At 44.8% G+C, this 14,352-nt stretch overlaps 1 protein-coding gene across 6 annotated transcripts in view; it reads right to left on the reverse strand.

Annotated features, from left to right (window-relative positions):
• The window catches only part of slc44a5b (solute carrier family 44 member 5b), a 196,793-nt gene that overhangs the window by 94,891 nt on the left and 87,550 nt on the right, over nt 1-14,352 (reverse strand). For 4 of the 6 annotated variants that reach the window (XM_072273265.1, XM_072273266.1, XM_072273268.1 and 1 more), the window contains 2 exons: nt 12,075-12,148; nt 74-158 (listed from right to left, as the gene is read on the reverse strand). In XM_072273265.1, coding sequence (XP_072129366.1) covers nt 74-158; nt 12,075-12,148 — 159 coding nt within the window. The remainder of the gene's footprint in view (nt 1-73; nt 159-12,074; nt 12,149-14,352) is intronic. The other 2 variants (XM_072273269.1, XM_072273270.1) reach the window with 1 other exon arrangement.

Raw genomic sequence — 14,352 nt, forward strand, 5'->3', positions numbered from 1 at the left:
CAGGTCCCCTGCGGCCACCACTTCCACCTCATCCCATAATCGCCAGTGCTGGGACACAGAGCCGGGTACTCACTCATTGACGCTCCCCTTCTGCCCACAGAACTGGCCCCTGCTGTCGGTAGGATACACGACTTTCTTCGGATCACCGTGGACCCAGGCTGAGAACAGACAGGAAGACAGGTATCGAGTCATTGAGTAATACAGCATGGAAACAGGGCTTTAGCCCAACCGGTCCCAGCTGACCACAGCATCCCCCCCACTCCCTGCTACTCATAAACACAAGAGATTCTGCAGATGCTGAAAATCTTGAGTAACACCCACAAAATGTTCAGGAGCTGAGCAGGTCAGGCAGCATCTACGGAGGGAATAAATTTCAACATTCCCTCATGTATGCAAAGATTAAAGATGCATACAGCTCTACAGCTCTCCCCCACTTGGAAGATCAGACCACAACCTGGTTCACCTCATATCCTTGTAAGACCCAAGTACAGCAACAGCTGGCTACCACCAAGATAGTAAAGAAACGGTCTCTGGAGGCTTTGAGGTTCCTGACTGGAATGTGCTTTGTCAACCATTTGGGGAAGACATTAACGGGCTTACTGATTGTATCACTAGGACACAAGGACTGTTCACTGCTTCCCTAACAACAAACCATGGGTCACTAGTGATCTAAAGGCTCTTCTCAACCTCAGAAAGAGAGCCTTTAGATCAGGAGAGAGGGAGGAGTTGAAACATGTGCAGAGGGAGCTAAAGGTGAAGATCAAGGTGGCTGAAGAGGAATACAGGAGAGAGCTGGAGAACAAGCCTGGGCAGAGTAGCACACAGGAGGTGTGGAGAGGTATGAAGAACATCATTGGCTTCAATCAGCCTAGCTGTAGAGGCTTGGAATGCAGCTGAGAATGGGCTAATCAAGTTAAACCAATCCTTCAATAGGTTTGACAATTGCCCTCCTGTTCACACCCCCCCAGCACACCAGTCCAGGTGCCAAGGAACCCAATGCTCCCTCAGCACCAACACCTCCCCTCCTCCCCCTTCCCTATCCAGTGCAACACATGGACGAACAACACACAGGCCACCACTATCTACATCCCCTCCTTGCCCTGCACCTGTCATATATATCTCCACGTACCAACTGCTATGGTCCTGATCTTCACCACCACCCCCCCCACCTTCACCCTTCCAGCAACTCCCCAGTCATCATTGACTCGCCTTCACCACTGAGCAGGTGAGAAGCCCTCTGGGGAAACTCAGACAAGGCAAAGCATTGGGACGGGACAGTATGAACCGCAAGGTCCTGAAGGAGTGTGCTGAGCAGCAAAGTGGAATTCTCCAGTGCATTTCCAATCTGAGTCTCAGCCTGGAAAGGGTCCCAACTGTGTGGAAAACATCAAGTGTGCTCCCAGTATCCAAGAAGGGCCAACCAAAAGTCTTGAATAACTACTGTCCAGTGGCCCTGACCTCAAACATCATGAAGACCCTAGAGATGCTGGTCCTGGCTCACCTCTAACCCTTGGTCAGATCAGCACTCAGTCCCCTGCAGCACTTCGAGTCAGTGATACAGTCATCTATCTGCTGAACTGAGCCTACTTCCATGTGGATAAGCAGGGCAGCACTGTGAGGATCATGTTCTTTGATTGGTCAAGTGCCTTTAAGACCATACAACCCTCATTGCTGGGGGAAAAGTGCCATTCAAAGCAGATCCGCACTTCCATTGTATCCCGGATAATGGACTACCTGACTGGCAGACCACAGTTTGTGCAGCTTCAGAGTTGTGTGTCAGACATGGCTATAAGCAGCACTGGGGCCCCACAGGGGACTGTATTAGCTCCCTCTGTTTACCCTGTGTACCTCAGTCATACAACACACTGTCGTGTCATCTGCGGAAATTCTCTGATGACCCAGCAATAGTTGGGTGTATAAAGGGAGAACAGAAGGATAAATACAGGACCCTGGTGGAGGACTTTGTTACTGCTGTTGGTGAGGACATGGATGCAGTGAGGATCTACAAGTACCTGGGGTTACAACTGGATGACAGACTTGAGTGGAGCACCAACACAGAGGCTGTATATAATAAGGGCCAGAGTCACCTCTACTTCCTGAGCAGACTGAGGTCCTTTGGGCTATGCAGGCCTCTCCTTCTCACGTTCTACCAGTATGTTGTCGACAGTACAGTCTTATACAACGGCATGCAAAAGTATGGGCACCCCAGTCAAAATTTCTGTTACTGTGAATAGCTAAGCGAGTAAAAGATGACCTGATTTCCAAAAGACATAAAGTTAAAGATGACACATTTCTTTAATATTTTAAGCAAGATTACTTTTTTATTTCCATCTTTTACAGTTTCAAAATAACAAAAAGGGAAAAGGGCCTGAAGCAAAAGTTTGGGCACCCTGCATGGTCAGTACCTAGTAACACACCCTTTGGCAGGTATCACAGCTTGTAAATGCTTTCTGTAGCCAGCTAAGAGTCTTTCAATTCTTGTTTGCGGGATTTTCACTCATTCTTCCTTGCAAAACGCTTCTAGTTCTGTGAGATTCTTGGGCCGTCTTGCTAGCACTGCTCTTTTGAGGTCTATCCACAGATTTTCGATGATGTTTGGGTCAGGGGACTGTGAGGGTCATGGCAAAAGCTTCAGCTTGCGCCTCTTGAGGTAGTCCATTATGCACTTTGAGGTGTGTTTAGGATCATTATCCTGTTGTAGAAGTCGTCATCTTTTCACCTTCAGCTTTTTTTACAGACGGTGTGATGTTTGCTTCCAGAATTTGCTGGTATTTAATTGAATTCATTCTTCCCTCTACCAGTAAACGTTCCCCATGCCACTGGCTGCAACACAAGCCCAAAGCATGATCGATCCACCCCTGTGCTTAACAGTTGGAGAGGTATTTTTTTCATGAAATTCTGCACCCTTTTTTCTCCAAACATACCTGTGCTCATTGCCGCCAAAAAGTTCTATTTTAACTTCATCAGTCCACAGGACTTGACTCCAAAATGCATCAGGCTTGTTTAGATGTTCCTTTGCAAACTTCTGATGCTGAATTTTGTGGTGAGGATGCAGGAAAGGTTTTCTTCTGATGACTCTTCCATGAAGGTCATATTGTGCGGGTGTCGCTGCACAGTAGAACAGTGCACCACCACTCCAGAGTCTGCTAAATCTTCCTGAAAGTCTTTTGCAGTCAAACAGGGTTTTGTTTTGCCTTTCTAGCAATCCTACGAGCAGTTCTCTTGGAAAGTTTTCTTGGTCTTCCAGACCTCAACTTGACCTCCACCGTTCCTGTTAACTGCCATTTCTTAATTACATTACGAACTGAGGAAACGGCTACCTGAAAACGCTTTGCTATCTTGTTATAGGCTTCTCCTGCTTGTGGGCATCATTTATTTTAATTTTCAGAGTGCTAGGCAGCTGCTTAGAGGAGCCCATGGCTGCTGATTGTTGGGATAAGGTTTGAGGAGTCAGGGTATTTATAAAGCCTTGAAATTTGCATCACCTGGCCTTTCCTAACGATGACTGTGAACAAGCCATAGCCCTAACAAGCTAATTAAGGTCTGAGACCTTGGTAAAAGTTGTCTGAGAGCTCAAATCTCTTGAGGTGCCCAAACTTTTGCATGGTGCTCCTTTCCTTTTCTTCACTCTAAAATTGTACAAAACAAAAGTAATACACTAATCTTGCTTAAAATGTTGAAAAGAATGTTTCATCTTTAACATTATGATTTTTGGAGATCAGTTCATCTTTACACACTTAACTATTCACAGTAACAGAAATTTTGACCGGAGGTGCCCAAACATTTGCATGCCACTGTGGGTGGTGGTGTACTAGGGCAGTAGCATCAACACAGATGATGCCAACAGGCTCAATAAACTGATTAGAAAGGCTGGCTCTGTCAAACTGGACACACTGGAGTCTGTGGTAGAACAAAGGACCCTTCAGAAAATCCTAGCAATTCTGGACAAAGTTTTTCACCCACTGCATGCCACCTTGGCTGAACAGAGGAGCAGTTTCAGTAACAGACTAAGACAACCACGCTGTCCCAAAGAGCGCTATATGAGGTCATTCTTACCCTCGGCCATAAGGCTCTATAATGAGTCAGCCTATAGTGAGGGAAGTGATGACCCCTCCTGTTAGACTGTTATTAGCCTCTGTTTAAGCTCTGTTTACCACACCCTGCACCGTGGACACACTGTGCAATACTACCATCACTTCTTATCCAAACGGTGAAAATGTGCACCCATTACTGTGTAATATTACAGTAATTCTTGCATGACCATCTTATCAGTGTGAACTTGTATATCTTGTCATCTTTGACTTATAAATCTTGTACATCTTATTTTTAAGGTAACTTTTTTTATTCTTTCTTCTAATATTTGTATATCTGGGCACTTGTAATGCTACAGTGTCACAAATTTTTTTTGGGATTAATAAAGTATCTATCTATCCATCTATCTGGAAAGGAAAGGGTTGAAATAAGAAGGTCGTTTCTACTTGTCCAGGTTACCTGCATTTGGCAAATAACTGCCCAAACTCCTCACCTCCATGCAGATTCAAGATTCCAATTCACATATATGACGTCTATATTGAAACATGCAATGAAATGTGTCATTTGCATTTATAACCAACACACCCAAAGATGTGCCAAGGGCAACCTGTCAGTGTAACTGCACATTCCAGCTCCAAGTGCCTCATAAATGGCTGACAAGGGAAGTCAAAGCTATCGTAAATGCAAAAAGAACAAGCATACAACAAAGCAAAAATTAGTGGGAAGATAAAGGACTGGGAAGTTTTTAAAAACCTATAGAGAGAAACTAAAAAAAATCATTAGAAGGGAAAATATTAAATATGAAAGCAAGCTAGCAAATAATATCAAAATGGACAGTAAAAGTTTTTTTCAAGTATGTTAAAAATAAAAGAGAAATGAGAGTGGATATAGGACTGCTAGAAAATGAGGCAGGAGAAATAATAACCGGGGACAAGGAGATGGCTGATGAACTAAATGAGTATTTTGCGTCATTCTTCACTGTGGAAGACACTAGCAGTATGCCTGATGTTGTAGTGTGTGAAGGAAGAGAAGCGGGTGCAGTTACTGTTACAAGAGAGAAGGTGTTCAAAAAGCTGAAAGACCTAAAGGTACATAAGTCACCCAGACAAGATGAACTGCACCCTAGGGTTCTGAAAGAGGTAGCGTTAGAGATTGTGGTGGCATTAGAAATGATCTTTTAAAAATCATTGGACTCTGGCATGGTGCCAGAGGACTGGAAAATTGCAAATGTCATTCCACTCTTTAAGAAAGGAGGAAGGCAGCAGAAAGGAAATTATAGACCAGTTGGCCTGACTTCAGTGGTTGGGAAGATGTTGGAGTCAATTGTTAAGGATGAGGTGATGGTGTACTTGGTGACACAGGACAAGATAGGACAAAGTCAGCATGGTTTCCTTCAGGGAAAATCCTACCTGACGAACCAGTTGGAATTTTTTTGAGGAGATTACAAGTAGGATTGATAAAGGAGATGCAGTGGATGTTGTATATTTGGACTTTCGGAAGGCCTTTGACAATGTGCCACACATGAGGCTCCTTATCAGGTTAAGAGCCCATGGTATTACAAGAAAGTTAATAACATGGTTAAAGCATTGGCTGATTGGTAGGAGATAGCAAGTGGGAATAAAAGGATCCTTTTCTGGTTGGCTGTCAGTGCTGCTTCACAGGGGTCAGTGTTAGGACCACTTCTTTTAATGCTGTATGTCAATTATTTAGATGATGGAATAGATGGCTTTGTTGCCAAGTTTGCAGATGATATGAAAATTGGTGGAGGGGCGGGTTGTGTTGAGGAAACAGTTAGGATGCAGAAGCACTTAGACAGCTTAGGAGAATGGGCAAGATTCAAAGGGACTTGGGAGTCCTTGTGCAAAACACCCTAAAGTTTAACTTGCAGGTTAAGTCAGTGGTGAGGAAGGCAAATGCAATGTTAGCATTCATTTCATGAGGTCTAGAATACAAGAGCAGGGATGTGACGCTGAGGCTTTATAAGGCACTGGTGAGGCCTCACCTTGAGTATTGTGAACAGTTTTGGGCTCCTCATCTCAGAAAAGATGTGCTGGCATTGGAGAGGTTGCAGAGGAGGTTCACAAAGATGATTCGAGGAATGAAAGGGTTATCATATGGGGAAAGTTTGATGACTCTGGGTCTGTATTTGCTAGAATTCAGAAGGATGCGGGGGATCTCATTGAAAACTCTTGTTTGTTGAAAGGCCACATACAAAGTGGATGTGGAAAGGACGTGTCTCATAGTGAGAGAGTCTCGGACAAGAGGGCACAGCCTCAGAATAGAGGGGCACCCTTTCAATACAGAGATGTGGAGACATTACTTTAGGCAATGGGTGGTGAATTTGTGGAATGTGTTGTCACTTACAGCTGTGGAGGCCAGGTCATTGAGTGTATTTAAGGCAGAGATGGATAAGTTCTTGATTGGACATGGCATCAAAGGTTATGGGGAGAAGGCCGGGAGGTGGGAGGAGGAGAAAAGGAAAGGATCAACCATGATTGAATGGCGGAACAAACTCGATGGGCCAGATGGCCTAACTCTGCTCCTATATCCTACGGTCTATAAATGTTAAAATTCTATCTGCCTCAACCACTTCGTCTGACAGCTCATGTCAGGCCCTCACTCCCCTCTGTGTACCCTCACTGCTCTCTAGCCACACCTATTGTGATAGCTGACACCAAAGTTCAACTTTCAAAGTGCATTTATTATCAAAGTATGTATACCATATAGGGTGCATGGTATGTCAGTGAGGGGTAGTACCTCTGGTGGTGGGGGGGGGTGTTGTGCTCCACCCTGGGGCAGCTCGCCCACCTTTGGTCCCCACCTGCCACCCAGCTCTCGCCTGTGGCTCCATGTAACTGTTCGTCTGTGACAGCGTGCATACCCCGGGGCACTGCTCCAAAAGGCTGAACCAGGTGAGGGTAGCTGGGAGACAGGGATTTGCCTACCCCAGCATACAAAGCCAGTTCCAGCAGACTGGGCGGATGAGATGGACTACAAGATCCCACAGCCAAGAGGGCAGAGCTGCAACGCTTCGTGGAAAGCCAAGGGCACGACAAGGCACAGAAGGCGTCACGGTCATCCACTGCAGCTGAGGAAGTCTCCAGTCATGACGATTTTTCGTACCCGTAGACCAAGATTTTTGAGAGCGAGAGAGTGGTACTGCCTCTGTGCATCGGCTGTTCACGATAAATCTCCCCCTCAGGTTTTTCTCCGTGCAGCACAGACCAACACGTGTATACCATATACAACCTCGACATTCATCAGTCACAAAACCAAGAAACAATGCAGAATCCATAAAAAAGAAAACTGTCAAACATCCAATGTGCAGAAGAAAACAAATCGTGCAAACATTAAAAGTAAGCAAATAACATTCGAAGCACGGTGCCAGAGGGAGAGTGAAATAGGATGGCACCCAGTCCACACTCAAATTCCCCACACACACATACACTCTGACGGCCCTCTGAGCTGAAATGAGGTTGCAGCACTGGGCTGGGGGTGCATGGTATCATAGCGGTTACCAATATGCTTTACAACACCAGCAATCAGAGTTCAGTTCCTGCCGCTTTGTGCACTCTCCCTGTGATCGCCCGGGTTTCCCCACACACTCCAGAGGCATACGGGTTAGGGCTGGTGAGTTGTGGGCGTGCTCTGCTGGTGCCAGAAGCACGAAAACACTCATGCGCTGTTCCCAGCACATCCTTGGACTGCAAAGTTTATATAATAAACAAAGATAACCTAATCTAATTTACCCCAGATTCCACCCCTCACCCACACAGTGGCCAACTATCTCACCAACCCGCACATCTTTATGGGTGTGGGAGGAACCGGAGCATCCGGGGGAAACCTCGCAGTCACAGGGAGAACGTGCAAACTCCACACAGACAGTGCCAGAGGTCAGGGTCAAGCCCGGGTCTCTGGAGCTGGCAGGTAGTGGCTTTACCCCCTCTGTTGAACTTGAACGTTTGGTTATCTTTGCAGTCTTGCCAGAAGCTTCAAAGTGAGATGTAAACAGCTCAAAAGAAAGGTGCTTTCAGCTGAAGGAGCTGACTGAGTCTCCCTGTCAGTGACCCCAGCTATCACTGTCCCTCTAGAATGCCTCAAATGACAATAACTGGGCTGTTTGAGCTGACAACATGATTCCTCAGTAAATGTCACCCAACCATCTGCCAACAACTGACTCATGTTGGCACAGAGACAGTATTGTGTCTGTGTGTCTGTCCACAGCGTGCATTCCACTACAAGTGACGTGGCTGCCAGCTCTTCGGGGAACACAAAGAATTGCCCATAATGCTGGCCATTGTTTGGAAGTCGATCCAGTTCCGTGAGGTTGGATTAGGCTGCAGAGTTATTATTTTCCTGTGAATGTCTGCAAGAAAATGAATCTCAAAGTACAGACACCCAGTGGCCACTTTATTAAGTACACCTGTATGACTGCTCGTTAATGCAAATATTTAATCAGCCAATCATGTGGCAGCAACTCAATGCATAAAAGCATGTAGACATGGTCAAGAGGTTCAGTTGTTGTTCAAACCAAACACCAAAGGACCCAGCACTGATCCCAGTGGTACACCACTAGTCACAGGCCTCCAGTTAGAGGGGCCACCCTCTACTACCGCTCTCTGGCTTCTCCCACGAAGCCAATGTCTAATCCAATTTACTACCTCATCCGAGTAAATGAACCTTCGTGGCCAGCCTCCCATGTGGGACCTTGTCAAATGCCTTCTTAAAGTCCATGTAGATAACATCCACTGCCTTCATCCACTTTCCTGGTAACTTCCTCGAAGAACTCTATAAGATTGGTTAGACATGACCTACCATGCACAAAGTCATGCTGACTATCCTTAATCAGTCCATGTCTATCCAAATACTTGTATAACCATCCCTTAGAATACGTTCCAATAACTTTCCCACAGATGTCAGACTCACTGGCCTATAATTTTCTGGATTATTTTTAGAACTTTTTTTAAACAGCAGAACAACCTTGACTATCCTCCAATCCTTTGGTACCTCTCCGTCACTGAACTTCCTCCCATAGGGTCTGAGGGAACACCTTGTCAGGCCCTGGGGATTTATCCACCCTGATGTGCCTCAGGGTGTCAAACACCTCTTCCAACTGTACCTCCCTTAATCGCAGGACTCTGCAGAGAGTGGTGCGGACAGCCCAGCGCATCTGTAGATGTGAACTTCCCATGATTCAGGACACTTACAAGGACAGGTGTGTAAAAAGAGCCCGAAGGATCATTGGGGACCCGAGTCACCCCAACCACAATCTATTCCAGCTGCTACCATCTGGGAAACAGTACTGCAGCATAAAAGCCAGGATGAACAGGCTCCGGGACAGCTTCTTCCACCAGGCCATCAGACTGATGAACTCACGCCGATTTGAGTGTACTCTATGTTATATTGACTGTTCTATTTATTATAAATTACTATAATAGCACTTTGCACATTTAGATGGAGATGTAATGTGAAGATTTTTACTCCTCGTATGTGAAGGATGTAAGAAATAAAGTCAATTCAGTATAAATTCTCTGAAATCTGTACAGTGTCCATGAAGTTGATGCTGCTTTGTGTTACTTCTCTAAACTCTGTATCCATCTCTTGAGTAAATATAGATGCAAAGACCTCCTCTACGTGTTTGGGCTCCACAGGTGGATTACCATTCTGGTGTTCCAAAGGACTAATTTTGTCCGTTGCAATCCTTCTGCTTAACATATCTGTACAATTCTTCAGGATTCTCTTTCAGCTTGTCTGCAACAGCAACTTCATGTCTTCTTTTAGCCCTCCTGATTTCTTTCTTTAAGTGTTCTCTTGCATTTCTCATACCCCATAATCACCTCCTTTTTCCTCTTGACCAGGGCCTCGATACCCATTGAAAACCAAGATTCCCTGCACTTGTTATCTTTACCTTTTATTCTGAAAGGCACATACCAAGGTTTGTACTCTCAAAAATTTGTCTTTGAAGGCCAAGAAGCAGCCTGTCCCACTCCACACTTGCTAAATCACTTCTGATATCTTTAAAATTGGCCTTTCTCCAGTTTAGAATCTCAGCCTGTGGACCAGACCTATCTTTCTGCATACTTACCTTGAAACTGATGACATTGCGGTCACTGGACGTAAAGTGTTCCACTACACAAACTTCTGTCACCTGCCCTGACTCATTCCCTAAAATTCTATATACTGATGAGGAAACTTTTCTCAACCCATTTGACAAATTCTATCCCATCTAGTCCTTTTACAGTATGGAATTCTCAGTCAATATGTGTACTTTACGTTTCTTGCAACAGTCTGTGATCTCTTTACAAATTTGTTCCTTGAAACCCCTCGGACTGTTGGGTGGTCTATAATATAGCCCTATTAAGGTGGTCATACCTCTCTCATTTCTCAGGTCCACCCACAATGCCTCACTAGTTGAGTTTTCCAATCTGTCCTGATGTAGACCTGCGGTGACATTTTCCCTGACAAGTAATGCCAGCCATCCTCCAATATCAGGTCTAAAACAACATAATCCCGGAATAACACACACAAAGTCCTGGAGGAACTCAGCAGAAACACCAGAATATTGAGCTTGCACTCCAGCCTTCCCACAACCAAGTCTCACTAATGGCTACGATGTCGTAATTCCAGGTATTGATCCAGGCCCTGAGCTCACCCACCTTTCCTCTGATAATTTCTTGCATTGAAATATTTGCAGCTCTGGACACTAGTGGCACCATGCTCAACCTTTTGGTTTGTGACTTTGTCTGAGGTCTTAACAACATCTGTTTTCACAACCTCTCCACTAACTGTTCCAGCACTCTGGTTCCCATCCTCTACAACTCTAGTTTAAACTCCACCGTGCAGCATTAACAAACCTTCCCACTGGGATATTAGTCCCCCTCCAGTTCAGGTGCAAACCATCCCTTCTGTGCAGATCCCACTTTCCCTGGAAGAGAGCCCAATGATCCAAAAATCTTATGCCTTTCCTCCTACACCAACTCCTTAGCCATGTATTAAACTGTATAATCTTTCAGTTCTGGCCTCACTAGCATGTGGCACAGGCAGCAATCCTGAGATCACAACCCTGGAGGTCCTGCCCTTTCACCTAGTACCTAACTCCCTGAACTCCCTATGCAGAACCTCGTCACTTGTTCTACCCGTGTCATTGGTACCTACAAGGACCACAGCCTCTGGCTATTCACCCTCCCACTTAAGAATGCAGAAGACTCGATCCGAGATGTCCCAGACCCTGGCACCTGGGAGGCAACGCAACATTCGCGAATCTCGTTCTTGCCCACAGAACCTTCTGTCCGTTCCCCCAACTAGGGTGTGCTATCATCACAGCACTCTTTTTCCCCTTCCCTTCTGAGTCACAGGGGCAGCCTCAGTGACAGATACCCGACCACTGTGACTTTCCTCTGTTAGATCATTCCTCCTGACAATATCCAAAGTGACATACCTGTTGTTGAGGGGGACGGCCACAGGGGTATTCTGCACTGGCTCCCTAACCCTTTCCCCTTCCTGACAGTCACCCAGTTTCCTGTGCCCTGCACCTTGGGTGTAACTACCTCTCTATACATCCTATCTATCACCCCTTCAGCCTCCTGAATGATGCAGAGTTCATCCTGTTTCACTTCCAACTCCTGAACGTGGGTTCTCAGAAGCAACAGCTGGATAAACTTCTCGCACTTGAAGCCATCAGGGAGGTCTCCTTGCCTTCCCGCATCTTGCAAGAGGAGCATTTCACTATGCTGCCTGACATTTCCACTGTCCTAGCTGAGCAGATGTAAAGAAGGGAAGGTGCCTCATTCCCAGAAAGACTGGAATTGAGAACATGGAAAAGCAGGGGCTGGAAGAGGCCATTAGCCCCTCAGCCCTGTCCCACCTCTCACTGTGACCATGGTTGATCTGACGCAGGCCACATCTCCCCTTCTCAATTACCCCAATCGCTCTATAAGTGTATCTGCCCCCGTCTTTCAATCCCTCCAGGGTAGAAAACTCCACAGGCTCATGCCCCTCTGCTTCCCAGTCCTTGGGATTGAGGGATAAACCATCGTACTCACCGATCACTCCCAGGGCGATGTAGCCGAGGATTACCACAACAAATAACACGCAGCAGAGAATGTCTGTGCAGTGCCTGTAGAGGGAGAGGAGAGACAATGTCATGCCCATCCTTTAATCTACTTCAAGATCAATCTAACCCTTCCATCCTACATAGCCTCCATTCAACCATGTGCCATCTAAGAGTCTCTTAAATGTCCCTAATGTATTTGCCTCTACCGTTATCTCAGGTACCACCTTTGTAGTGCGTTCCACACACCCACCACTCTCTATCTAAAAACTTACCTCTGACATCCCCATATACTTTCCAGAACCATCTTAAATTTATACCCAGTTGTATTAGCCATTTATACCCGGGGACAAAGTCTACGACTGTCCACTCCATCAATGCCTCTTAACATCCTGTACACCTCTATCAAGTCACAACTCATCCTCCTTCACTCTGAAGAGAAAAGTCCTAGTTCACTCAACCTATCCTCATTATCAATGCTCTCTAATCCAGGCAGCATCCTGGTAAATCTCCTCCGCACCCTCTCTAATGCTTCCACATCCTTCCTATAGTGAGGTGACCAGAACTGAACACGATACCCCAAGTGTGGCCTAACCAGAGTTTTATAGAGCTGCAACATTACCTCGCGGCTCTTTACCTCAGTTCCCTGACGAATGAAAGCCAACACACCACACGCCTTCTTAGCTACCCTATCAACTTGTGCAGCAACTTTGAGGGATCTATGGACGTGGACCCCAAGATCCCCCTGTTCCTCCACACTGGCAAGAATCCTACCACATTACCTTCAAATTCAAATTCTAAAGTGAATCACTTCACAGTGCTCTGGGTTGAACTGCATCTGCCACTTCTCAGCCCATCTGTGCTTCCTGTCAATGTCCAATTGTAATCTACCACAACCTTCCACACTGTCCACAACACCACCAGCCTCTGCGTCATTAGTAAACCTTACGAACTCCCTCCACTTCCTCATCCAAGTCATTTATAAAAATCACAAAGAACAGAGGTCCAGAGCAGATCCCTGGTCGCTGATCTGGTCACCGAACTCCAGGCAAAATACATTCCATCTACTATCACCCTCTACCTTCTGCACAAAGCCAATTCTGGATCCTCATGATCAGGTTTCTCCGGATTCTTTCTTTTCAAATCTTTTTATTATTATTATCCAAAATTAACATGAGTACATCGAAGTAAGCAACACTTACAATGTCTCAAGATAAATTTTAAAAATTATTTTAAAGATTGAAAAAATTTTGGTGATTAAAAAAAAAGAGAAAAAAAATCCTACTAAGCAAGAAAAAGTGAGGAAAAAAAACCCATTAGGTGTTCAACCCCGGAGCCATGCGTCGTACAAAAAGCTTCTAAAGATAATCAAACCGCCAGCAAGAAAAAAAAATGTACCAAAAATTTACCATTATATCGTGCAGGAAATCTATCGATTAACTCAAATGATAATAACAAGCAAATGAACCCCATCTTTTCTCAAAATCAAATAAAGGTTCAAAGGTTCGACTTCCAATTTTCTCCAAACTAAGACATAGCATCACTTGAGAAAACCATTGTGACAAAGTGGGAGCCGATGTATCCTTCCACTTCAACAAAATGGCCCTCCTAGCTATCAATGTAACAAATGCAATAACGTGTTGGTCAGACACAGAGATACTACAGTTATTTTGAGGAATTATTCCAAAAAGCACAGTTAATTTGTTAGGTTGTAAATTAATTTTAAGTGCTGTAGTAATTGTCGAAAAAACTGAATTCCAGAACTGTTCCAGTATAGAACAAGACCAAAACATGTGTGTTAGTGTAGTTGCCTCAGTTTTACATCCATCACAATAACTATCAACATTAGGGAATATTTTAGACAATCTCTCCTTCGTCAAATGGTAACAATGTACAATTTTAAATTGAATCAGTGAATGACTAGCACAGATCGAAGAAGAGTTAACCAGCTTCAGAATCCGCGTCCAATCCTCCGTCATAAAAGTCAGATTGAGTTCCTTTTCCCAATCTTGTTTAATCTTAAATAAAGGACGCATATCCCATTGTAATAGTAAATTATAAATTCTTCCAATAGAACCCTTCATCAAAGAGTTCATACTCATAATAGTATCAAACAGGTCAGCCTCCAATATATAAGGAAAATTACTTAAATATTTTTGTAAGAAATGTCTAACTTGAAGGTATTGTAAAAGGTGTGAGTATGAAAGAGAATATTTATCAACTAATTGTTCAGAAGACATCAGTCTATCTTCTTTAAATAAATCCAAAAC

Source organism: Mobula birostris, chromosome 12 (assembly GCF_030028105.1).
Source record: "Mobula birostris isolate sMobBir1 chromosome 12, sMobBir1.hap1, whole genome shotgun sequence".
NCBI classification, from domain to species: Eukaryota; Metazoa; Chordata; class Chondrichthyes; order Myliobatiformes; family Myliobatidae; genus Mobula; species Mobula birostris.